Here is a 26,503-nt window from a genome sequence, read left to right as displayed (position 1 = left end):
CAGGCAGGCTCTACAAACTGGAAAAGGCAAGAAAATAGTTTCTCCCCTAGATCCTTCAGAAAGGAATGCAGCCCTGCCGACTCCTTAATATTAGCCCAGTGAGACCCACGTCAACCTCGGACCTATAGAAAGGCAAGATAATAAACTGGTTTGTTAATGTAGCAATAGAAAACCAGTACACTCCTCAGATGAGTTTACATACCTAAGATATGGGAACCTGTGCTGTAAAAATTCACTACACTACATGGTTTATATGACAGGAGGTTAGTAATCTGACACCTGTTGGCTCTAGCTCCTGCTTCTACCTGCTTCTTCCCTAATTCACCTTCTGGAGAGGGAAGGAGTCAGATGGCCCAGCTCCTTGCTTTGTACTTCAGGACGATTGATACAATCGTCAGTATGGATTGGCTATCCTAGTTGTTTTTCCCACAGGGCCAGTCCCAGGGCATAAAACTGGCTATGGTGGCTGTCCCTGTAGCCAAGGCTGGGGGAGCAGCGTGCCTGGGGTCCAAGGGAAAGTGGTCATGTAGGAGAAGGGGACAAGGGAGACTTGGTAGAGGGGGGAGTGAAGGGGCCTCATGAGACTGAGGGGTGGTGTGGATTTGCTGGGACCTGGAGGCAGAGGGCTGAGGGCATCCCGGGCACTTATCTTAAGTCAGCAGGGCTGTCGCTGGTTCAAAACCCTGGGGAAAGGGAAGGGGCCGCTAAGGCCAGCAGCCAGCTCTCGGTGGGTCCGCTGTGCTAGGTGCCACAGGCTGGAGAGCGGGGAAGAACTCTGGGGAGGCGAGTCAATGGGCAGCACCATGGAGGGTGGGTCAGAGCCGGACAACAGGAGACAGACTGTCCCCTCTCCTTGGCTTAGATTCCCTGAGGCTCAAGTCTGGACTGACTTGAAGGAAGCTAGAAAAAGTGGGAAACGGGAAAAACGAGGGAGAAAAAGTTACAGTAAGGGAGAGGGTTTTTTTGTTTTTTGAGAGAGGAGAGACATGAGAAGCATCAACTCATAGTTGTGGCACTTTGTCGATTGCTTCTCATATGTGCCTTGACCGGTGGGGCTCACACTGAGCCAGTGACCTTGGGCTCAAGCCAGCAACAGCAATCATGTTGATCCCATGCTTAAGCTGGTGACCTTGTGCTCAAGCTACTGGCAAAATCGGGGTTACTATCCACTGCACCCCCACTGGTCAGGCAAAAGCAAGAGGTTTTGATGTACATTGACACTACTGGGCCAGGAGGTTTGAGAGAGAGACCTCCCTTTTGAAAAGGGTCCTTTTTCTCGTCTTTAGCAGAGCTTAGGAAGCAAAATCTGAAAAATGTCCATGCCTGAATGAGCTCACCGGTGTCTCAAAATACTGAATTTACAATAATTAAAGTCCAGCCAAGTTCTGATTTTCTATTTTTAAAAATTATCATGTTCGCTCCAGAGAAATATTTTGGGGCTAAGCTTGGCTAGTCTGTGGTGGGGAAGGAGGCTGGTGCACGGCCACCTCAGCTGCCTCTGGGGTTTGGAACTGAAGCCCCACGGAAGCCCCGCCTGGCCGGAGCGAGGGATGTGAGGTTAGTGGGGACACTTTGGGCAACTAGAGCGATGTGTGTTCTGCCTATTGGTCCCTCCCCCTTTCCTAATTTTAACACACAGGGAAGGCTGGGCTTTTCGTAAGAGTTCATATTTCCATTTTCTCGGAGTGACACTGATACACTAGCAACAGTTCTTTATTATGAGTTTATATAGAGTGCTTGATACATAAAATACATTTCATTTAAAATAATTTCTGAATGTAAGCAATTTATTCTAGTTATTGCTAAAATAGTATTCACAGTCAAATTTTAAGTGTGAGGAAACCACTATTGCACACACAGGACACAGTCAGTAGTCTAAGAGTGCTGTTTACCATATGCCATTGCAGTGTAAACGGTTTTCAGAATAAGGGAATGATTCTAGAACATCCATGGTGAAAAATAAATACTATTCTCTCAGGTGAGCAGTACTTACTGGGGTTCTTAGATCCCACATACAGTTAGGTGTCTGCAAGGCACCACCCCTGTACTTCCGTGAAGAGCCACATTAAACAACAGCTCCAGTATCACACACGCCCTGCTGAGCTCCTGGGCGTCCTGTGGCCAGTCTACCCTGTGCACATACTTTTCAAGAACAGGCTTTGGGCTCCCGTGGCTCCATTCCGGCACATTGTGCAGCGTCCTTGGCCTTGCAGAAGAGCTCAGTAGCCCCACTCGCCAGGGCCAGCCTCCTCCTCCTCCTCCTCCTCCTCCTCCTCCGAGTCAGCCGACACTCGCTTGATTCTCTGGAGCGCAGCCCTGATGCTCCTCTCCAGGTCGTTCGTTGGTTTACTGCTAGGGCCCGGGCGCGGGCCCAGGCCGGGGTCAACTTTCTTCAGTTTGACGCCCTGCCGTATGGCAGCCAGAATGTGCTCATTCACCGAGGTGCGGGGCGGTGCCGAAGCAGACACCTCTACCTTCTGGAGCGGGCTTCTGTCCCGTCTCAGGGACGCCAACACTTCATCCATAGACCCTGAAATGGAGTAAACAGAGCAGGTACTACCAAGAAGCCATACTGTCTCCCCCTGAGATGCCAGGATGTTTTTGTATTAAAGGTATTAAGTCACACATCCATTAACGCCGTGACTTAACAAATGACCATCATTCCATTAAACAGATGTTTTGATTATCTGTGAGAAAGGTCAACCTTAAGTTCCCTGTGTGAATCCAGAATGATTCAGTCACTAAAATTCTATCTTGAGCGCTTATATTCCATCACTTCTCTAACCCACAGCAACCCACAGGCAGTCGTGCACACCTTTTGTTCGAAGTGGATGTTGTGATACTCTCGTGTGATCCTCAAGAGTGTCATGGATGACTGGGGTGTAAATATCTGACCCTATGTGCGTGATTAGATACCTCTACAATTACATCCTCTCCATTTCCCTTCCAACTTAAAAAAATCTATTTAAAAATGTATCTTGCTGTATTTCTGTAACTTCAGTCTTGGAGATTAGTCAGTGATGACTGAGTCAGTGTGACAGTGAAGCGAGGAGGTTTCCACACAAGAAAAGGCAGAAAGTAAAACTAATCAGAAGCTCAATGAAGCTGGAGGGGGCGGCACGGGCGCCTCTCTGTACACAGTGCCTTTAATCCACCCACGCTGCCCTGAGCTAGCTCTGTACAGCTCTGTTCCTGAGGGTGTGACGGGCTGTCAAAATACAAATTAGATCAGTTTCGAAGCCTGGGTGAGTAGAAGCTATTTTTTCCTCTGGCACCTTGAGACCTCTGAGCAGAAAAAATCTTTGACTACCAGCTGGAGAGGGGCATGACGTGGCCACTAATTTAGACATCTTCCCGAGAAGGCTTCAAGGTGAACAGTCATTTCCAGCTCAGAACTGAAGGCCATGCGATGGCTACAAAGTACTCCTCTTTGGACTTAAACCTGTAACTTTTTACTACAATACTCTTCTATGAGTAAGAAGACGAGTTTTATAGCCAAGGGCATTTTCCAGTGCTAGTTTTCTTGTGTGTGTGTGTGTGTGTGTGTGTGTGTGAGAGAGAGAGAGAGAGAGACAGAGACAGAGACAGAGACACAGAGAGAGACAAAGAGGATAGGGACAGACAGATAGGAAGGGAAGGAGATGAGAAGCTTTCTCATATGTGCCTCGATGGGGGAGGGTGCAGCACAGCGAGTGACCCCTTGCTCAAGCCAGCAACCATGGGGTCATATCTATGATCCCACGTGCAAGCCGGTGACCTTGAGGTTTCAAAACTGGATCCTGTGTCCCAATCCAATGCTCTATCCACTGCGCCACCGCCTGGTCAGGCAGTTCTCTTATTCTTTTTGGTGCAATGAGGCAGTGTGCGGGAGCTGACTAGGACTTCCCCACACCATGTGCACTGGCCCCAGGCTGGAATGAAGCACCCACGAGGACCTGCCCTCATCCAAACTCCAGGGTTGGCACCAGCACATAGGCTGCCCCTTCCTCCATTTAAACAATGTTGTTGCAAACCCCATGGTGGGGCCATTTAGTCTCCACCTGATAGCATGGACTTTTTCATTTGTACCTGGTTCTAGGTATAGTGACAACCTGAACTCAGAATGATCAGAATATTCAATTATACAGGATCAGGAACTCGAATATTTCTATCATTCATGTCACCTATCACAGTACCTGTGCATGTTCCAGGCAGAGGCGCTCAAGTTGTCTCTTGAAAACAAATGTACACAGCATTTTGCTAGGATTTATCTAATGCACACAGCATTAGGCTGTGAGTCTCAGCAGATTTAAGCCAGTGTCCTCAGTAGTCAATGTCTAAACCTTAATTAGAATTACAGGTTAGAACTGTAGCCCTCAAATGTATTCAGGTGTCCTCTGTTGGCAAATGTAAAAAGGGGTCCACAATTTTTTTTAACAACTTCATTTTAGAAAGATTTCCACAGGACGGTTTCTCAGTCTTGTGGTCAGTCTGCAAGAGCCTTCCATATTCTTACTAATATTCTTTTACAATAATCCCCAACCAATCTTCTACTTTGGATGCAACAAGTGAGTGAGTTCTGTCAAGGACTCTGAGATGCAACAGTAGGTGTAATTCAAAGCAACACTGAATAAGATGGTAGAATTCAAACACATACTGAAATCTTAAGAAACCTGAAATAGGTTGATTCTTTAAGTCTCAGAGATCCCAAGTCATGTGTCCATTAAATGTATAGAAATGGTTTGTTCATGATGAGGTACCATATTTTTCGCTCCATAAGACACACGGGCATTTTCCCCTCCACTTTTGGGGGGGGAAAGTGCATCTTATGGAGCGAAAAATATGGTATTTTATTAAATATTTTAACACACCATTTGGTTCAGAATATTTTTTTTCTTATTTTCCCCCTTAAAACCCTAAGTGTGTCTTATGGTCAGGTGCGTCTTATGGAGTAAAAAATACGGTAACTGTTTTTTTTGTTTTGTTAGGAGAGAGGAAGAGAAAGAGAGACTGAGAGAGAGAAGGGGTGGGAGGAGCGGGAAGCATGAACTCATAGTAGTACTTCTCGCATGAGCCTTGGCTATGCGAGGCAAGCCTGGGTTTCACAGCAGGGACCTCGGCACTCCAGGCCAACACACTACCACTTGCCACCACAGGCCAGGCAAGATGAGGTAACATTTATCAAATGGAATTATGCTGTGATAACTTTGCAAAGACGAAGGAATATTTAAGGCAGCAAGTACTGGAATATTTTAAGATTCCAGAGAATTCTGAAAAAGACTGACTTAAAGATGATGGCTTCTAGAGCTAGAATGCTCAACTCAACAACCCCGACGCACTGGTGCAGAGTTCCTGCAGATTACCTGGGCACTTAAAACTGCCTGAGGAACCACACGGTCTTTCAGCAGGTGATTTACACACTAGAGGAAGTGGCTGATCATCTGGTTCCGAAGTCCTGACGTGTGAATTCCGATGCTTTGCAGATTGAAAAGAAAAAGACGAAGCAGGGGGGAATGGTGAAGCTGGTGGGGGTGGGGGTGGGGGCGGAGGCGGAGGAGGAGGAGGAGGAGGAGGAGGAGGTGGAGGCGGAGGAGGAGGAGGAGGAGGAGGAGGTGGAGGTGGAGGAGGAGGTGGAGGAGAAGAAAGAGGAGGAAGCGGAGGAGGAGGAGGGGGAGGAGGAAGAGAAGAAAGAGGAGGAGGAGGAGAAGGAGGAGGAGGAGGAGGAGGAGCCAGGAGGGGAGGAGGTGGTGGGGGGCGGGGCGGTGACGGCTCTTTGCTGGATTTGGATGTTTGGTCACCACCTTGAGCAAAAGTCTGGACAGGGATGTTTCCAGGACGGTCTTGAAACTCAGGGGTTTGCATGTTACTGACTTCAGATAAGGGAGCACTTCTGGTCTTCCTGGAGGACGGATGGATTACTGCCTTCCTCTGAGCAGTCCGCAAGGAGGTCTGCCGGGGAGGTCCGCCTGGCAGGTTTGGACCATCAGGTTCTGAGCAAGGGGTCCTTGGTGCTGGCCTACCTGGGCATCTCTGAAAGTAGAAAACTGTTGTGAGAAACTTGTCACAAATGCAAACCATCAAAATGCTGGAGTTTTCATAAACAGTGAACACTGAAGAGTTCAGTGCGTGGACTGTCCTGGGTCACAGAGCGGCTCCTTTCCACTTTGTGTGGCCACCCCTGCTACTCAGCCTATTAAAGAATCACATTCATAGCCTTTCATATCATACTTTGTAATGAAACAGATATGGAAGGATACATATAAAAACAGACATAATGGGCCCTGGCCGGTTGGCTCAGCGGTAGAGCGTCGGCCTGGTGTGCGGGGGGACCCGGGTTTGATTCCCGGCCAGGGCACATAGGAGAAGCGCCCATTTGCTTCTCCACCCCCCCCCCCTCCTTCCTCTCTGTCTCTCTCTTCCCCTCCCGCAGCGAAGGCTCCATTGGAGCAAAGATGGCCCGGGCGCTGGGGATGGCTCCTTGGCCTCTGCCCCAGGCGCTAGAGTGGCTCTGGTCGCGGCAGAGCGACCCCCCGGAGGGGCAGAGCATCGCCCCCTGGTGGGCAGAGCGTCGCCCCTGGTGGGCGTGCCGGGTGGATCCCGGTCGGGCGCATGCGGGAGTCTGTCTGACTGTCTCTCCCCGTCTCCAACTTCAGAAAAATACAAACAAAAAACAAAAAAAAAAACCCAGACATAATGTTTTTAGTATGAAAAATCAGAAACAAATTTGAATAGAAAGTTAGCTGAAAAAATTTAATGGTGAATTAATTTAAAACATTAGGCAGACATAAAAAATCATAAGTAGGTCAGTCAGTGAAACATCTTGATAATAAACAATTTCTCCGGGCTCCACAAGTGTCACATATCACATGGTTTCATTTCCGGTCTTTGTGCCCTTCCCTCATTCCAAATGTGCTCAAATTGGCTTTGTCCCCTTCAACAGAGGCACCTCTCAGTACACATGGCATTCTCTCATTCTGCAAAGGATGCTGTTCTTTCTAAACTCAGGAGTTTTTCTGTGCTTCCTTCCTCCCAAGGGATTCGCATTAAACTCAAGGAAACGAAATTCTCAAGGTTCTTTTCCCTATATTTAAATCACACACATACACACTCTACTTCCTACCACCCTCTGTGTAAGTGTATTTTTGAACCAAAAAACCTATAACTTAAACCAATTTGAGGTCAACTTCTTAATTTTTTTTTTTGACATAGACAGAGTCAGAGAGAGGAACAGATAGGGACAGACAGACAAGAAGGGAGAGAGATGAGAAGCATCAATTCTTCGTTACAGCACCTTAGTTGTTCACCAATTGCTTTCTCATATGTGCCTTGACGAGGGTGGGGGTTTGGCTACAGCACAGTGAGTGACTACTTACTCAAGCTCGAGCCAGCAACCTCTGGGCGCAAGCCAGTAACCATGGGGTCATGTCTATGATCCCACGCTCAAACCAGCGACCCTGCGCTCAAACCGGATAAGCTTGTGCTCAAGCCAAATAAGCCCACACTCAAGCCGCAACCTCAGGGTTTTGACCTGGGTCCTCCGCGTCCCAGTCAGATGCTCTATCCACTGTGCCACTGCCTGGTCAGGCTTAATTTTTTTTAAGTCATTCTTCCAGTTTGCTGAGAGCCTGGATGGCCTGAATGTGTCGCCTTACATTTGTCTAACCTCCCACCTTCATAGCCTCTCTACTTGAAAGCTGATCACTGATCTGTCTGATTCAGGGCTAAAGGGCTGAACTTACGTTTCCGGAATCCCTTCCTCCACATGAATGCTGTTCCACTAATCACCCTCTGGTGACAGCCAGCTATGCTCCAGCTCCTCGCTCTACGTTCTGCTGTGTTCATGAAGCTCCAAGTCAGTGCACCTTCCTAATTCCATTCCACACAGGCCCCCATCCAGAATCTCTGCAGGTGGGTCTGGGCATCAGTACCTTTCAGAAGCTCCCGGGTGCCTCTGATATGCTGCCCAGGTTGGAGAGTCCCTGTGGTGGCTCAGGAGTTAGCAGCCCTACCTCGGTATAACCTGGAGCTAAGCCATGGCACCACTCTCTGAGCCCTGGTTACTCATCTGCAAAATGGTGAGGATTGGACCTTACAAGGTCATTTTAAAAACTAAATAAGAATGTAAGCATCTAGCACTGTGCTGGGGATACGGGAGGCACTTGGTAACGGTCCGAGTAGTAAGTGTTTCAGAAAAAGATGAAGTGTCACTCTAGGGGCCCTGCTTTCCTAGAGGGTATCACACAGCACAACTTCAGTACCTTATTCCACAGGCGTCCCTGGGGTAGGCTGTTTCTCTTTGGATACAACAGTAAACTTGGGTCTTTATGAAACTGCATGTGGGGATGTGTGATGAGAAAAGGTTTATGTTTTATATTCAACAAGTTTAATGTTCCTTTTTTTTTTTGGTATTTTTCTGAAGTTATAAGCAGGAAGACCATCAGACAGACTCCCACATGCGCCTGACCAGGATCCACCCGGTATGCCCACCAGGGGGTGATGTTCTGCCCATCTGAAGTGTTGCTCCGTTGAAGATGGAGCCATTCTAGCACCTGATGCGGAGGCCATGGAGCCATCCTCAGCACCTGGGTCAACTTTTGCTCCAATGGAGCCTTGGCTGCAGGAGGGGAAGAGATAGAGAAGAAGGAGAGGGGGAAGGGTGGAGAAGCAGATGGGCGGTTCTCCTGTGTGCCCTGACTGGGAATCAAACCCTGGACTTCCACACACCAGGCCAACGCTCTACTGCTGAGCCAACCAGCTAGGGCGTTTAATGTTACTTTTAAATATTTACTTAAAAAACAAAAAAGCCGCCTGACCAGGTGGTGGCGCAGTGGATAGAGCATCAGACTGGGATGTGGAAGGACCCAGGTTCAAGACCACAAGGTCGCCAGCTTGAGTGCAGGCTCATCTGGTTTGAGCAAAAGCTCACTAGCTTGGACCCAAGGTCGCTGACTCGAGCAAGGGGTTCTCGGTCTGCTGAAGGCCCGCGGTCAAGGCACATATGAGAAAGCAATCAATGAACTAAGGCAGGGGTCCCCAAACTACGGCCCGCAGGCCACATGCGGCCCCCTTAGGCCATTTATCCGGCCCCCGCTGCACTTCTGGAAGGGTACCTCTTTCATTGGTGGTCAGTGAGAGGAGCATAGTTCCCATTGAAATATTGGTCAGTTTGTTGATTTAAATTTACTTGTTCTTTATTTTAAATATTGTATTTGTTCCCGTTTTGGTTTTTTACTTTAAAATAAGATATGATGTGCAGTGTGCATAGGAATTTGTTCATAGTTTTTTTTATAGTCCGGCCCTCCAACGGTCTGAGGGACAGTGAACTGGCCCCCTGTGTAAAAAGTTTGGGGACCCCTGAACTAAGGTGTTGCCATGAAAAACTGATGATTGATGCTTCTCATCTCTCTCCATTCCTATCTGTCTGTCCCTGTCTATCCTTCTGTCTCTGTTAAAATAAATAAATAAATAAATAAATAAATAAATAAATAAATAAAAAATAAAGTAAAATAAAAAAGCCTAGTCACCTTTTGAAAAAATTATTGCCCTGGCCGGTTGGCTCAGCGGTAGAGTGTCGGCCTAGCGTGCGGAGGACCCGGGTTCGATTCCCGGACAGGGCACATAGGAGAAGCGCCCATTTGCTTCTCCACCCCTCCGCCGCGCCTTCCTCTCTGTCTCTCTCATCCCCTCCCGCAGCGAAGGCTCCATTGGAGCAAAGATGGTCCGGGCGCTGGGGATGGCTCCTTGGCCTCTGCCCCAGGGCTAGAGTGGCTCTGGTCGCAACATGGCGACGCCCAGGATGGTCGCAACATGGCGACGCCCAGGATGGGCAGAGCATCGCCCCCTGGTGGGCAAAGCGTCGCCCCCTGGTGGGGGTGCCGGGTGGATCCCGATCGGGCGCATGCGGGAGTCTGTCTGACTGTCTCTCCTCGTTTCCAGCTTCAGAAAAATGCAAAAAAAAAAAAAAATTACTGATTTTAGAGAGAGAAGAAGGAAGAGGGTGGGAGAGAGAAACATCAATCTGTTACTGTATGTGCCTTGACCGAGGATCACACTGGCAACCTTACCCTATCAGGACAATACTCTAACCAATAGAGCTATCTGGCTAGGGCAACCTATTCACTTTTTTTTAGTGAGAGGAGGGGAGGCAGAGACAGACACCTGCATGTGCCCTGACCAGGATCCACCTGGCAACCCCACTAGGAGACGATGCTCTGCCCATTTGGGGCCCTGGCTCCATTGCAACTGGAGCTATTTTTTAGTGCCTAAGGCGGAGGCCATGGAGCCATCCTCAGTGCCCGGGGCCAACTCGCTCTAATTGAGCCATGGCTGCAGGAGGGGAGGAGAAGAAAGAGAAAGAGAAAGAGAGAAAGAGAGAGAAGCGAGAGGGGAGGGGTAGAGCAGATGGATGCTCCTCCTGTGTGCCCTAACCAGGAATTGAACCTGGGGACATCCACACACTAGGCAGACGCTCTACCACTGAGCCAACCAGCCAGGACAGAACCTATTCACTTTTAATAGAGCACTTAACTAGATTTACGTCACAAAGTTTCCTCGATTGCATTTTAAAGAATTATTTATTACAAAGGAGGAAAAAGCCAGCAAAAGTTGAGGGCGATTTAACTATTTTCAGTTTTCCCTGCTGGTGGACACCATGGTAGGCAAAGCTAGCACCATTCAGGAGGGGAGAGCGGTAGCAATGTCAAAACATCTCGATATTCTAATACTTTTGGTGCCCTGGTCAGATGGCTTAGCTGGTTAGAGCATCATCCCAAAGCACAGAGGTTGCTGGTTTGATTCCTTGTGTTGGCACCAACAGGAACAGATCAAAGTTCCTGTCTCTCTTTCTCCCTTCCTCTCTAAAATCAATAAAAAAAACATTAAGGTATTTTTGGCTTTTATCTATATACTAAAAATAATGGCATCTGAAAAACATTTTGTGTTCCAAATTATCTGTGCAGAGTGCTTCACACTTTTCTCCACGACAGGTGATCTTGATTTATTTCTCCAGAAAATGCCGGCAAGGCACTTAGTTCTGGAACTTACCTCTTTAAATGCTCTCAATCGCTGCAGTGTCTTTTGGCGTTCCTGGTTTATCCACTCTTTTCTCTTTTGCTCCTCTTCTTTGATCTTGTCTCTTTTCTACATTTAAACAAATATATATTTGTAAATTCCTTAAAATAAAAGTGTTAAGAGAGAAAGAAGCCAACATTATCACTTTCCCCTGATACCACCATATCTGTGGGCACCCCCCCCCCATATCTGCAGGTGTCCTTACCACCACCACCATGTCTGTGGGCCTCCCCCCACCACCACCACCATGTCTGTGGGCCTCCCCCCCCCCCACCACCATGTCTGTGGGCCTCCCCCCCACCACCACCACCATGTCTGTGGGCCTCCCCCCCCCACCACCACCATGTCTGTGGGCCTCCCCCCCCCCACCACCACCATGTCTGTGGGCCTCCCCCCCAACCACTACCATGCCTGTGGGCCTGGGCTACAGTCTCCCCCAGATCAAGGCTAACAGCTGTAGGTGCAGGGCAGTTGAACTCCAATGTCCACAAAGTTAAACCAGTGTGTCACATTATACAAATCTAAAATATTTTTCTTTAACTACTCACCATCTGAATACTATGGTGCTGATGAAAATATCTTATACTTTCTTCAGCCTGTTGCAAACGGAGCCGATGATTTTCTTTACATTGATCCTGATGAATAATAAAAATCACCTACATGTTTTTTACTATTACCATGGACTATACCATAAAAGGTTAAAAGAAAACAGCATTGCAGCCTGACTAGGCAGTGGCACAGTGGATAGAGTATAAGTCTGGGAAACAGAGGACTCAGGTTCAAAACCCTGAGGTCGGCCCTGGCCGGTTGGCTCGGTGGTGTAGCGTCGGCCTGGTGTTCGGAAGTCCCGGGTTCGATTCCCGGCCAGGGCACACAGCAGAAGCGCCCATCTGCTTCTCCACCCCTCCCTCTCTCTTTCCTCTCTGTCTCTCTCTTCCCCTCCCGCAGCCGAGGCTCCATTGGAGCAAAAGATGGCCCGGGCGCTGGGGATGGCTCTATGGCCTCTGCCCCAGGCGCTAGAGTGGCTCTGGTCGCAACAGAGTGACGCCCCAGATGGGCAGAGCATCACCCCCTGGTGGGCATGCCGGGTGGATTCCAGTCAGGCGCTTGCGGGAGTCTGTTTGACTGCCTCCCCGTTTCCAGCTTCAGAAAAATACAACAATAAAAAAAAAGGTACAAGCCTATTCATGAAACATAAATAAGGTTCTTTATGTTTCATGAAAGCAGAAATGTCTGGAGGGAAAGCAAGCAAGCTGCCTCAGCTCCTACCTTCCGGTTCCTGAGAGAGGCTCTCCTGGCACAGATCCGGCCCCGCTTACACTCCAGCTGCTGACACTGCCGGCTGAGCTCTCTCATTTCCAAATTCTTAGCGTCCTGCAGTCCCATTACGTGATTAATGCCTTTAAGTTCCTCAGGATTTTCACATGGATCATAATAGACAACTTCATCCTGTTTATCTAAAGAAAAATTTACTGATTTTTAAAAGGCATGTTTTATTATAAAAAATAATGCATAAAAATTGTTTTAATGTAAGAAAAGTAAAATCACATGTAAGACCACCTCCTATCTCCCCCCACACAACTTCCATAGCAACACATATCAATAAACAGCTCTAAGAAAACATTTTCCATGTGATGAAAATATGATTTTAATGGCAACACAGTATTCTCTAATTTAAACCTCTGTTGTTAGAAGGTTCCATTATTATCAATTTTACCATGATGAACATCTCTGAATATAGATCTTTGTGTACATTTTTTAGTTCTTCCTTAGCAGATGAATATTTAAGACTCATGATAAGCATAGTCAAATTGCCCTCCAGAAGGGCAACTTACATTCTACCAGCAGTATATTATTAAGATGCCTTAATAATAAATAACTTTGATTACATATTTCTTTAAAAAATGTAACAAATTCAAGCCCTACAAAAGTACATAAAATAGTGAAATTTTCTTTCCTTTTCTGAACCTTTGGAATCCCAACTCGGAAGAAAACATGAACAATTTGGCATGCATCCTTCCCAATTAACTTTTTTTTTAAATAAGATTTTTCCTAAATGTGTAAAATGCTTATAATCTGAAACTATTATAAAGATTTTTAATACCTAGGATTAAATTAAATGTTCAGGATCTGCATGAAAAAAATTATCAAACTTGGAGGAATTTTAGGGAGAAAAAGACTTAAGTAAATGAAGAGACATACCATGGTCTTGGATGGGAAGACTCAAAATTGCAAAGATGACAATTCTTCCCAAATTAATCTCTAGTTTTAAGCACCATCCCAATAAAAATTCTTAGTGTTTTGTTTTGAACTTGTCAAAATGATTCTAAAGTTCATCTGGAAGAATAAAGGAAAATAGTCAGAAAACTTGTGTAACAGTAGAGTAATAGGGAGGTATATGCTTTACCAAAACGTACCTCCAAGATACAACAGGAAGAGTCTGGTCCAGTACCAGAGGCCACTCACAAATCAATGGAAGAAAATAACTAATAAATAGATCAAAATAAACATAATAATTCTGGATATGAGACAGGTAGCAAGTCAAAGCAGTAGGAAAAAATGTTTTCAAAATCAGATTGGGACAGTTAACAACTTGGGGAGAAACATTAGATTCTTACCCCACATCAAAATAAATTTTGTCAGGATTAAAGAACTAAATATCCTTTTAAAAAGAATAAAAACACTAAAAGAAAAAGTGAAGTGAAATATCGACACAAAGGAGGACTTTGCCAGGCATACTACTAAAATCAGAAACCATAGAGTTCTTATCAGGTGTAACACCAAAAGCAGAAAGATGAACACATATCACTTCATAAAAATTAAACAGTCTGCAAGGCAAAAAAAGAGCAAACAAAAGGGAGAATTTATTTGCAACATATGACAAATAATAAGAGTAATATCCATCATATGTAAAGGAAACATTCCAAAGAAAAATGGGCAAAGGCCATGAATAAGCACTTAAAAAATATACAAGTAGCCAGTAAATGTACAAAATTGCATTCAACATCACCTGTAACTGGAATAACTGAAAATTGGAAGATGCCTTTTCTATCAAGTAGCAAGAAATTAAAAGAATGGTGAAAGTAGGAGGAAACATATTTTCATAAGTTGCTGATGGGAGTGTCATTTTGTACAACCTATCTAGAGGGCGATTATATAGTATAAAATTTAGAAATTAGAAAATAACAGAGGTGAGGAAAAATGTATAGCAAATGACTGTTGTATAGTTTTAACACATTTGTCAAATGTAAATTTTACATTGTTCTCGACCCAGTGATTCCCTCTTTAGAAATTTATTCCAAGGAAATAATCTGTCCTATACACAAACATGTTTAAAGGATGGTTCTTCACTACATTGCTGTTCACAACAGTGAAAACTGAAAATCAGTCAGTATATCCATATAATGGAATACTGTGCAGCCATTAAAATTTGAAGATTTTATTACTTACTGAAATGGAATGATGGTTGTTATATATTAAAGAAAAAAGAGGATACTGAACAGTATAGTTTTAGTTTAAAAGTTGCTATTTGCCCTGGCCAATTGGCTCAGTGGTAGAGTGTCAGCCCGGCATATGGATGTCTCGTGTTCAGTTCCCGGTCAGGGCACACAGGAGAAGTGACCATCTGCTTCTCCATCACTCCCCTTCCCCCTTTATCTCTCCCTCTCTCTTCTCCTCCTGCAGCCATGGCTTGGTTGGTTCAAGTGCATCGGCCCCAAGCACTGAGGATAGCTTGGTGGAGCCTCAGCCTCAGGCACTAAAAATAGCTCAGTTGTGAGCATGGTCCCAGATAGGGGTTGCCAACTGGATCCCGGTCAGGGTGCATATGGAAATCTGTCTCTCTAGCTCCCCCTCTCACTTGGAAAAAAAGAAAAAAAAAGTTGATATTTATATACATCAGGCTACAAAACTAATCAGCAAATTGTTATCACTAAGTATCTCTAGCTGATGGAACTGGGGTAATAAAAGTTTATCTTTCTTTACTTTGCTATGTTTCATAGTAATATATTATTTGAATCATAAAAATACTGAAGGGAAACTTTAGAAAATTTCAGTAGATATTTTAGACGATTTATAAAAAGAAATTGATTATATAATCTGTATTTCCTTGAATGTATAAACATTTTAATGTAAATAACTAAATATAAATTTTACCTTTTATAAGTCTTTTAATAGAGTCCAACTGTGTAGTAAGTAGTAATTCTTCATATTTTAATATCTCGAATTTAACCTCATATAGTTCTAACTGAACTTCATAGTACTGTATTTCTAGTTCATCTACAACGGCTATATTTTTTTCTTGTTCTGGAAGATCTTCCATCTGGTTTTCATGAAAAAAAAAAGAGTAAATTAAAATATTTACTATATTGAAAGCAAACTTTAGAAGCAGTTGAGCTATATTCTATTCTTTGCCGAGTACCAAATATAAAAAAGCAAATTGAGAGGAAACATTCTTCCATTTCATTTAATAAAACAAAAATGCCCCACTGAACATTATTTTTCTTTCTCTTCCAAGTGAAAGGAAGGGAGATAGAGAGCCAGACTTCCATAAGCGCCCAGACCGGCTTCCACCTGGCAACCCCTTTTGGGGCCAATACTCTGCCCATCTGGGGCCATGCTCACAAACGAGCTATTTCTGGTGCCTTAGGTGGAGGCTCCACAGAGCCGTCCTCAGCGCCTGGGGCCAATGCACTCAAACCAATCGAGCCATGGCTGTGAGAAGAGAAGACAGAGAGAAAGAGAGAGAGAGAGAGAGAGAAAGAGAGAGAGAGGGAAAGAGAGAAAAGGGAAGAGGAGAAGCAGATGGTTGCTTCTCCTGTGTGCCCTGACTAGGGACTGAAACCAGGACATCCACACACTGGGCTGATGCTCTACCACTGAACCAGCTGGCCAAGGCCCCATTCAACATTTTTACAAATACTTTATCTCATCCTTTAAACATATGAAAACATTTAGGTTTTGAGAAAAATAAATAGCAATAAGGTCTTTACAGAGTTTTCTGCTTTAAAGTCATAGCACTACAGGGAGAAATTCAGTGACTGTGGTCCTAGAATGAAGCACCTCTGTATTCTAAGGTTGTACTGAAAATATTGCTCGGTTGACTTTAAATTATTTTACCTACTTCAGCACTGAGCTCAATGTTATTGTCAAGTGAATCCTAAAATATAATATTTCATTGGTTGATTATTGTATGTGCCCTGACCAGGGATCAAACCCACACCCTTGGCCCTGGCCGGTTGGCTCAGCGGTAGAGCGTCGGCCTGGCGTGCGGGGGACCCGGGTTCGATTCCCGGCCAGGGCACATAGGAGAGGCGCCCAATTGCTTCTCCACCCCCACCCCCTCCTTCCTCTCTGTCTCTCTCTTCCCCTCCCGCAGCCAAGGCTCCATTGGAGCAAAGATGGCCCGGGCGCTGGGGATGGCTCCTTGGCCTCTGCCCCAAGCGCTAGAGTGGCTCTGGTCGCGGCAGAGCGACGCCCCGGAGGGGCAGAGCATCGCCCCCTGGTGGGCAGAGCGTCTCCCCTGGTGGGCGTGCCGGGTGGATCCTGGTCGGGCGCATGCGGGAGTCTGTCTGACTGTCTCTCCCCGTTTCCAGCTTCAGAAAAATACAAAAAAAAACCAAAAACCCCATACCCTTGGTGTATCAAGTCAACACTCTAACAAACTGAGCTACCTAGGCAAGGATAAAATATATTTCAAAACCATCTTGAGCAAAGGGAAACTTTATGGCTAACCTTCCCTAATCTTGAAATTCTCATTTACTAGAAGATGGTGTTGAAATAAGAAAGGAAGCTCTTTAACAATGGCTGGAGGCCTGGCCCATTGGCTCAGTGATAGAGCGTCAACCCAGCATGTGGAAGTCCCAGGTTCGATTCCCAGTCAGGACACACAGCAGAAGTGACCATCTGCTTCTCCATCCCTCCCCTTCCCCTTTCTCTCTTTCTCTCTCTCTCTCTCTCTCACTCTCTTCCTGCCTCATACCCATGGCTCCATTGGTTCGAGTGCACTGGTCCCAGGTGTTGAGGATGGCTCTATGGAGCCTCCACCTCAGGCACTAAAAATAGCTTGGTTGCGAGCATGGCCTCAGGTGGGTAGAGCATCAGCCCCAGATGGGAGTTGCTGGATGGATTCTGGTGGGTGTGCATGTGAGAGCCTGTTTCTCTATCTCCCCGCCTCTCACTTAACCCTTTGAGTAATGAGTTTTTTTCATGCTTGCTGACCTCCGGGAGTTTTTTTTTCAAAAAAATGAAATTAGGCCTGACCTGTGGTGATGCAGTGGATAAAGTGACAACCTGGAAATGCTGAGGTTGCCGGTTCAAAACCCTGGGCTTGCCTGGTCAAGGCACATATGGGAGTTGATGCTTCCAGCTCCTCCCCCCTTCTCTCTCTCTCTCTATAATGAATAAAATCTTTAAAAAAAAAATTAAAAATTAAAAAAAAGAAATAAAAATAAATTATTTTTTTAAATGAAATTAGTTCCAGTTACAGTTTTATTAACTTAAAATCATGTTTGATAACCAATATATGGAAACAAAAAGAACATACATTGCCTTTTTTTAATGTTGCCTTATACATGAACAGTCATACTCTGGATGGTCAGGAGACACGAGGACATACATGAACGTTTGTACGACTCAAAGGGTTAAAATAAAAAGAATAAGTAAATAAAATTAAAAAACAATGGCTGGAAGGAAAGATATCTAAAATCAAAGTCTATTTCTAAACCTAAGGCACCTTAATCTTGTCTTACCTTTCCCTGGACTTCAGCTCTTCTGTGATTTAAACACAACTCTTTGGCTCTCATGAGCTGCAGGGTCTCTCGGGCTAACATCAGCTTGAGTCTTTCTAACCTGGGAGCTGCTGTGGCCCAGGCAGCCTGGCCAAACCTCTTCCCATCCTGATCCATTTGTTTCTGCATCCCTGTCAGATTACAGTGAATAAAATAAAACTTAATTACAGTTCATTAGAGTGAAAAATTTAACCTGAGCTAATTCTTTGTTTATTGCCTCCCATATTGCTTGCAAAACATTCTTTTAAAAAGAAAATTTATTTTAATGACTTTTTTGTTACCACACAATATGTGATCCTTGGTATAAAATGATACTTGATTTTTAAGAAAAGAGAAAATGATCATGAATCTCCCCTACTTAAAACTGTTTCTTACATTTCAGTGCATATACTTTTAGACCGTTTCTACATCTAGCTAGACAGACAAGGTTATATAGATAGTTTGACCAAAAAAACAAACAAACACACCCACAAGATCATCAGTCTTCTTTACAGAGTGGACAAAAGTAGGTTTACAGTTCTTCATATGAAAAATAATACAATAGTCTATAAATAATAATACAAGAATAAACTGTTTTATGTACTCATAACTGTAAACCTACTTTGCCCCTGTATATCTTGTTTATTCCACTCACTTTCTCATGGAACTCTTGCCATGCATTAAAACCAGAAACTCATGCTTAGTAGCTGTATGGTATTCTGGCCCATGAATGTACTGTGATTTAACAAACTGATTAACAGACAGTAAGTTTTTTCCTCTTTGGAACTACCATCAACAATGATTTAAGTTGAGACAAACGTCCTTTACCTAGCCCACAAGGCCCCTCATGGTGTCTCCTGTGGCCTTGCCCACACTCTCTCATCCCACGCTCTCCACACTGTTCAGCCCTGGAACAGGTCAAGGTTCCTCACACTTGCCAAGCTTCCTCAAGCCAGAGGGCCTTTGTCAATGCAATTCCTTCACCTGAAACAATGTTCTCTCATGGTTTTGCTCTCTCAAATTCCACTTACCCTTCAGATATCAGGAAAACTGCCACTTCTCAGATGCCCTCACTGACCACTCTAAACGAGCCTAATTTTTTTCTCAGGGTCTCAAAGGCCCGTGTTTATCTTCTTCGGGTAGCTTGTTGACACTGCCATATCCCCATGAATCTGGATGAACGTGGAATTAGAAGACTTTTCTCCCCCCAGCAGGCTGGGCAGGGTCTATTTATGCTTTTCCTTATACTGAATCCTAAGGACCTAGTACCTGGCACTAAAGAGACACTCAAATGTGTGTTTTTTTTAAGACTGTTTTTTTAATGTTTATTTATTAACTTTAGAGAGAGAAAGGAAGAAAGCAGGAGAGGGACAGGAACATTTGTTCCTGTATGCGCCCTAACCAGGGATCAAACTGGTAACCACTGCACTTTCACAAGATGCTGTAACCAACTGAGCTATCCAGCCAGGGCTCAAATGTATTTTGAATAAAAATGAAAATTACATGTATCTTAGTGCAGCATTTTAATTTATTACCTGCTAATGCTTTTACTGTTTCTTTAAAATAATTCACTGTAATATCTTGAATAGAGACTATAGCTTCTTCAGCCTGTCTGGTCCAGTCTTGGGCTTCCTTCTGCAGGGCCACTATCCGTTTAGGACCCAGATCATCCTCAGCCAAGGATTTCTATAAAAAGAGCAGAAAGTGGCACAAGTAAGAAAGAATAGTAATGTACAACGAATAAGAAGTTGAAAGAAAATTGGTCACATGGATTATGTTTTTTCTTTCTTTTTATTTAATGTTTATTTTATTGATTTTAGAGAGAGAGGAAGGGAGAGAGAGAGACAGGGACATCAAAATCTGCGCCTGTATGTGCCCTAACTGGGGATCGTACTGGCAACCTGTGTGCTTTGGGACGATGCTCTAACCAATTGAGCTATTCAGCCAGGGCTACATGGACTATTTCAACCATTTTTTAAAAAAATATATTTTTAGCCTGACTGGGTGGTGGCACAGTGAATAGAGCGTCGAACTGCGACATGGAGGATCCAGGTTCGAAACCCCAAGGTTGCTGGCTTGAGCACAGGCTCATCAGCCTTGAGAAAAGGCCCATCAACTTGAGCACAGGATCATAGGCATGACCCCATGGTCACTGGCTTGAGCCCAAAGGTTGCTGGCTTGAGCAAGGGGTCACTCACTCTGCTCTAGCCCCCCACCCCTGTCAAGGCACATTTAAGAAAGCAATCATTGGGCCCTAGCCGATTGGCTCAGCGGTAGAGCGTTGGCCTGGCGTGCGGGAGACCCGGGTTCGATTCCCGGCCAGGGCACATAGGGGAAGCGCCCATTTGCTTCTCCACCCCCTCCCCTCCTTCCTCTCTGTCTCTCTCTTCCCCTCCCGCAGCCAAGGCTCCATTGGAGCAAAGATGGCCCGGGCGCTGGGGATGGCTCCTTGGCCTCTGCCCCAGGCGCTAGAGTGGCTCTGGTCACGGCAGAGCGACCCCCCGGAGGGGCAGAGCGTCGCCCCCTGGTGGGCGTGCCGGGTGGATCCCGGTCAGGTGCATGAGGGAGTCTGTCTGACTGTCTCCCCGTTTCCAGCTTCCGAAAAATACAAAAAAAAAAAAAAAAGAAAGAAAGAAAGCAATCATTGAACAACTAAGGCGCCGCAACAAAGAATTGATGCTTTTTATTTCTCTCCTTTCTTGTCTGTCTGTCCCTATCTGTCCCTCTCTCTGTCTCTGTAAAAAAATATTTATATATATATTATTAATACATACATATATTTATATATATTGAATTTATTGATCTTAGACATGAAGGGAGAGAAACAGAAACATCAATCTGTTCCTGTAAGTGCCCTGACCAGGGATTGAACCCGCAACCTTTATATAACCAACTGAGCTATCCCGCCAGGGCTCAACCACTTTTATTGTTATTACTTAGTCAATAACGTTTCATGAACTCAGCAATTCCTTACTGAGAATGAATAAGGCTCTAAGTTGGGTACCACCTGGAAGACAAAGGGTACTCTAGGGCAGTGGTCCCCAACCTTTTTTGGGCCACGGACCGGTTTAATGTCAGAAAATATTTTCACGGACAGGCCTTTAGGGTGTTAGGGTGAGATGGATAAATGTATCACGTGACCGAGACAAGTGTCAAGAGTGAGTCTTAGACGGATGTAACAGAGGGAATCTGGTCATTTAAAAAAAATAAAACATTGTTCAGACTTAAATATAAATAAAATGGAAATAATGTAAGTTATTTATTCTTTCTCTGCGGACCGGTACCAAATGGCCCACGGACGGCTACCGGTCCGTGGCCCAGGGATTGGGGACCACTGCTCTAGGCCATAAAGGAAAAAAAGCCCAACAAACCCTACTTTTACTTTGCATTACTAGGGTGACTTTTTCTAGAAAAAAATGCTGTCAAGCTATGTTTCTCTATTAATAATACACAATTGTTTAAATGAGATCTGTGTTGTTAAGCCTTCAACATGGGGCCTTATACACAGCACTCAAGTGTTAGCTGTTGCTATGGTTTCTTTTAGGGACATGAAGCTTTTCAATATGATGATTCTTTTCTGAAAGGAAAAAATAATACAATAACCCAAAAGATAAAATCTACACATTTATGATTATGACCTGTACTGTGTCATCCAGTATCCAGTTCTTCTGCAAAGCTCGTAATAGAAGAAATATATTCAGATAAGCCATCAGAGAAATGTAAATCAAAACTACAATGCCCTTCATATGCACTCAGATGGCTATAATCAAAAAGACAATAACAAGTATTGGCAATGATGTAGACAAATTGGAACCCTCATTTACTGCTGTTGGGAATGTAAAATGGGGCTTTTCCCTGTGGTAAACAGTCTGGCAGGTCATTTCCAAGGTTAAGTATAGAGTTACCATATGACCTAGCAATTCCACTCCTAGGTAAATGAAAACACGTGTCCACATAGAAACTTATACACAAACATTCGTAACAGCATTGTTCAGAATAGCCAAAAAGTGGAAACAACCCAAAAGTTCATCAACTGCTAAAAGGATTAAGTAAAATGTGCTATGTCTTTATAGTGAATATTATTTGACAGTACAAAGAAATGAAGTTCAGATATATACTACAACATGGATGGACCTTGATAACATTATGCTACGTGAAAGGGGCCAGACACAAAGGACCACATATTGTATGGTTCCATAGAATGAAATGTCCAGAGCAGGGAAATCTAGAGGCAGAAAGTAGCCAGGTAGTTGCCTAGGGTTGGGGGAAACTGGGGAGTGACTGCTAATGGGTTCGGAGTTTCTTTTTGGAGTGATGAAAATGTCCTGGAATTTGATAGTGGTGACAGCTGCACAACTCTGAATATACTAAAACCCACTGGATTGTGCACTTCAGATGAACTGTACGGTCTGTGAATTATATCTCAATAAAGCTGTTATTTAAAGAAAGAAAAAATATATATACAGGAAATAAAGATTATACAAATAGACTTGAAATAATGAACAGACAACTTTCTCCACATGTTAGAGTGACATGAATTTCATCAAAACATGGTGTCATTTTTACAGTACAGTAGCTTGGTACAGGTCGCAAGTGCAAGTATGGAAGGATGACCAAGTGCAGGAGACAGAGATCAAGAGATCACTCTGATAATAAGCCCTGGCAGGTTGGCTCAGTGGTAGTGTTGGCCCGGTGTGTGGATGTCCAGGTTCAATTCCCGGTCAAGGCACACAGGAGAAGCACCTATCTGCTTCTGTACCCCTCCCCTTCTCGCCTCTTTCTCTCTCTCTCTCTCTCTCTCTCTCTCTCCCTCCCTCTCTCTCCCCCTCCCGCAGCTATGGCTCTATTGGAGTGAGCTGGCCTCTAGCACTGAGGATGGCTCCATGGCCTCTGCCTCAAGTGCTAAGAAGAGCTCGGTTGCTGAGCTACAGAACAACACCCCAGATGGGCAGAGCATCGCCCCCTAGTGGGCTTGCCAATGGAGGATCCCAGTAGGGGAGTATGCGGGAGCCTGTCTCTCCTGTCTCCCCTCCTTTCAATGAATAAAGAAAGAAAAAAAGAAAGAAAAGGATGGGAAGGGAAGAGAACAAACAAACAAGAGTAATGACAGCATTTACTAAAGGTTAAATTACTGAATTAAAATCCAGGGCCTTGCTACTTAGTTTCATGTTATTTCTGAGAACTTTGCATGTGTCCTTAGAGGTGGAAAATGAGCTATTAAATAAGCAGCACATCAAAAACAAGTCATCAGCAAAGAAAATGTTTAACATGTGAAAATCTCCAGATATCTGAATGAATTAAGATGACCTATGTAAAATGTCTTCATTTATTATTATTTTTTTTCTTTCTTTCTGAAGCTGAAAACGGGGAGAGACAGTCAGACAGACTCCTGCATGTGCCCAACTGGGATCCACCCGGCACATCCACCAGGGGCAACGCTCTGCCCACCAGGGGGCGATGCTCTGCCCCTCCGGGGCGTCGCTCTGCCATGACCAGAGCCACTCTAGTGCCTAGGGCAGAGGCCAAGGAGCCATCCCCAGCGCCCGGGCCATCTTTGCTCCAATGGAGCCTTGGCTGCGGGAGGGGAAGAGAGAGACAGAGAGGAAGGAGGGGGGGGGTGAGGGGTGGAGAAGCAAATGGGCGCTTCTCCTATGTGCCCTGGCCGGGAATCGAACCCGGGTCCCCCGCACACCAGGCCAACGCTTTACTGCTGAGCCAACCGGCCAGGGCCTTTACATCATTTTTAAAAAATAACTTATCAACAGTCTCATCTAAATAAGGGTGAACCTAACACACCAACCAAGATTGAGTCTTAAATGTGACTAAAGAAATAGTAATATGTGACAGATAGTAAATCAGATAAAGTAAAAACATAAAGAAAACATACCAAAATATCAAGCTTACATGAAGTTGCAATTTCTCGCATATCTCTAAATGGCTGCAGTAAATACTGGAAGAACTTGGTTGCCACGGTAATAAATTCCTGGTAGGCTTCATCTTCTTTGCCATAAACTTCCATTAATGCTACCATAGTGTTGGCTTTTTCGTGCCCTTGAAGAATCTGGAAGGCAAAAAGTAAATAAAGCTCAAGTATGGACATTATTTGTAAGATCACACTAGTCCTGGCCAGTTTGATCAGTGGATTGGGGGGGGGGGGGGGAGTGCCACCCTGCAAACATCACCAGTTCAATCCCTGATCAGGGGACACATGAGAAGCCACCATATGCCTCTCCTCCTGTACCCCTTTTCTCTCTCCCCTTCTCACAGCCAGAAGCTCCACTGGTTCCAGCTTAGGCCCCAGTCGACCGTTGGCCTCAGGCGCTGAGGATAGCTTGGTTGAATCGAGCATCGGCCGCAGATGGGGCTTGCCAGGTGGATCCCTTTCTGGGAGCTCATGGGAGTCCCTCTCAGTGTCTCCCCACCTCTCTTTTTTTTTTAAAAAAAAATCACACCGGCCCTGGCCGGTTGGCTCAGCGGTAGAGCGTCGGCCTGGCGAGCGGGGGACCCGGGTTCGATTCCCGGCCAGGGCACATAGGAGAAGCGCCCATTTTGCTTCTCCACCCCCCCCTTCCTCTCTGTCTCTCTCTTCCCCACCCGCAGCCAAGGCGCCATTGGAGCAAAGATGGCCCGGGCGCTGGGGATGGCTCCTTGGCCTCTGCCCCAGGCGCTAGAGTGGCTCTGGTCGCGGCAGAGCGACACCCCGAAGGGGCAGAGCATCGCCCCCTGGTGGGCAGAGCGTCGCCCCTGGTGGGCGTTCCCGGTGGATCCCGGTCGGGCGCATGCGGGAGTCTGTCTGACTGTCTCTCCCTGTTTCTAGCTTCAGAAAAATACAAAAAAAAAAAAAAAAATCACACCAAAAAAACAAAACTAAACCAGGAGAAAGTTCAAAATATTATCTCGCCCTGGCCGGTTGGCTCAGCGGTAGAGCGTCGGCCTAGCGTGCGGAGGACCCGGGTTCGATTCCCGGCCAGGGCACACAGGAGAAGCGCCCATTTGCTTCTCCACCCCTCCGCCGCACTTTCCTCTCTGTCTCTCTCTTCCCCTCCCGCAGCCAAGGCTCCATTGGAGCAAAGATGGCCCGGGCGCTGGGGATGGCTCTGTGGCTTCTGCCTCAGGCGCTAGAGTGGCTCTGGTCGCAACATGGCGACGCCCAGGATGGGCAGATTATCGCCCCCTGGTGGGCAGAGCGTAGCCCCTGGTGGGCGTGCCGGGTGGATCCCGGTCAGGCGCATGCGGGAGTCTGTCTGACTGTCTCTCCCCGTTTCTAGCTTCAGAAAAATGAAAAAAAAAAAAAAAAAAAAAATCAAAATATTATCTCAACTGTGTACAAAGTACTCAGAGGAAAGGACTAAAAGACTCATCAAATATTAGATAGTGGATGTTTCTTCATCAGTTTTCTGAGATAAAGGTTTGTGATGCTGTACTCCTTTTTAAATTCTCATGAAAACATTACAGAGGTACCTCCAAATACTTCTCCAGTGTGCAGACTCTCAGCTCCCAGGTTAATAGTGCCACCAAGCCCCCAGCAGAGCAGACTCGTTTTAGAGTCACAATGGCGGCTCTAGTCTCTTCAGAGCGCTTCTTCTCACACAGGGTGTAAAATAAACGGCGGTCTGATTTAACTTAACACGTCGTCTCTCTGCGCCTCCCGCACGCCCTCCGCAGCATCCCCCTGGCTGCTCCCGGCAGGCGAAGGGCACCTGTGACCCTGCGTCCCCTTCTCCACGTCAGCCCCTGAACTTGCTTCTCCGCGGCCGGGGTCGCGTGGAAGACTTCCCCCCTCCCCCCTTTCGCCCTTGTCCCTTCTGATGGCCCAGGGACACTAAACGGGGTCGAGAAGGAGTACCTGGCACAACCGCGCGGCGGCTTCGTCCCTCCGCGCGCGCAGGGCGCGCTCCCGGAAGGCGCGCGGGCTCTCGCAGTCGGGCGCGCCGCCGTCGGCCGGAAGCAGCGCATCACGCACGGCCGCGCCGCCGCAGCCGTCGGCCGCCAAGCCCAGGTAGCGCTCCAGCCGCGAGCAAAGTTCCTGCATCGCCGACTCCCCCGGGTCCGGGCGCGCCGGCCACACGAACGCCCACAGGCCCCAGGAGCCCCTGCCCGCCTCCAGCTCCGGTGGCAGCGGCGGGAAGCAGCGCTCCAGCGGCGGCCACAGCGCCGCCAGCTGTCGGTGCGCGCCACGGAGCTCGGCGGCCGAGAGCAGACCGGCCCAACTGGGCGGAGACCCCGGCCGGCTGCCCTCGCGCCGCCGCCGCCGCTGCGCCGTGCGGTCGTGACAGGTCACCGCGAATTTGCCCTCCGCGTCGTTCCAGGCCACGAGAAACCGTAGCTGGTGCCGTTCGGCCTCGGCGAACAAGTCTTCGCGGACCGGCACCCAGCCTTCCAGGCTGTCGGGCTGCTCGTCCTCCATGGTGCCAGCGGTCAGCGGCCCGGCTTCCTCACAGATTCGGCCTCAGAACCGCGGCCCCGCGACATATTTCGCTGGACGGTCAGCGCGTCGGCGTCCCAGCCCCTCCTGCACTTCCGATTGGCTATGTGAGGGGAGGTTTCCAGCGGCGTCTGGGATTGGTCGGATGTCAGAGGAGGGTCCGCGACAACCAATGAAAAGGCCGGAGTTGTGCCTGGGACCCGGCCTTCGGAGTCAATCGGTGTTGCAAAACGTCTGGAGCCCGGAAATCCCCAATCGTGCC

General features: G+C 46.4%; 1 protein-coding gene across 1 annotated transcript; it reads right to left on the bottom strand.

The window, feature by feature from the left end:
- Positions 1 to 1,697: 1,697 nt before the first annotated feature.
- On the bottom strand, positions 1,698 to 26,224 carry WHAMM (WASP homolog associated with actin, golgi membranes and microtubules). The gene is made up of 10 exons (XM_066355746.1): positions 25,663 to 26,224; positions 23,704 to 23,877; positions 19,352 to 19,502; positions 17,799 to 17,968; positions 15,205 to 15,370; positions 12,319 to 12,506; positions 11,598 to 11,684; positions 11,023 to 11,118; positions 5,343 to 6,009; positions 1,698 to 2,530 (listed from the first exon to the last, which is right to left on the bottom strand). Exons 1-10 carry the CDS (start codon positions 26,221 to 26,223, stop codon positions 2,220 to 2,222), a joined length of 2,571 nt encoding a protein of 856 aa, XP_066211843.1. The 5' UTR covers position 26,224; the 3' UTR covers positions 1,698 to 2,219.
- Between the last annotated feature and the right edge of the window lie 279 nt (positions 26,225 to 26,503).

Source organism: Saccopteryx leptura, chromosome 13 (assembly GCF_036850995.1).
Source record: "Saccopteryx leptura isolate mSacLep1 chromosome 13, mSacLep1_pri_phased_curated, whole genome shotgun sequence".
Classification (NCBI taxonomy): Eukaryota; Metazoa; Chordata; class Mammalia; order Chiroptera; family Emballonuridae; genus Saccopteryx; species Saccopteryx leptura.
Note: the sequence above shows the minus strand (reverse complement) of the source record. Positions and strands in the feature narration are given on the sequence as shown.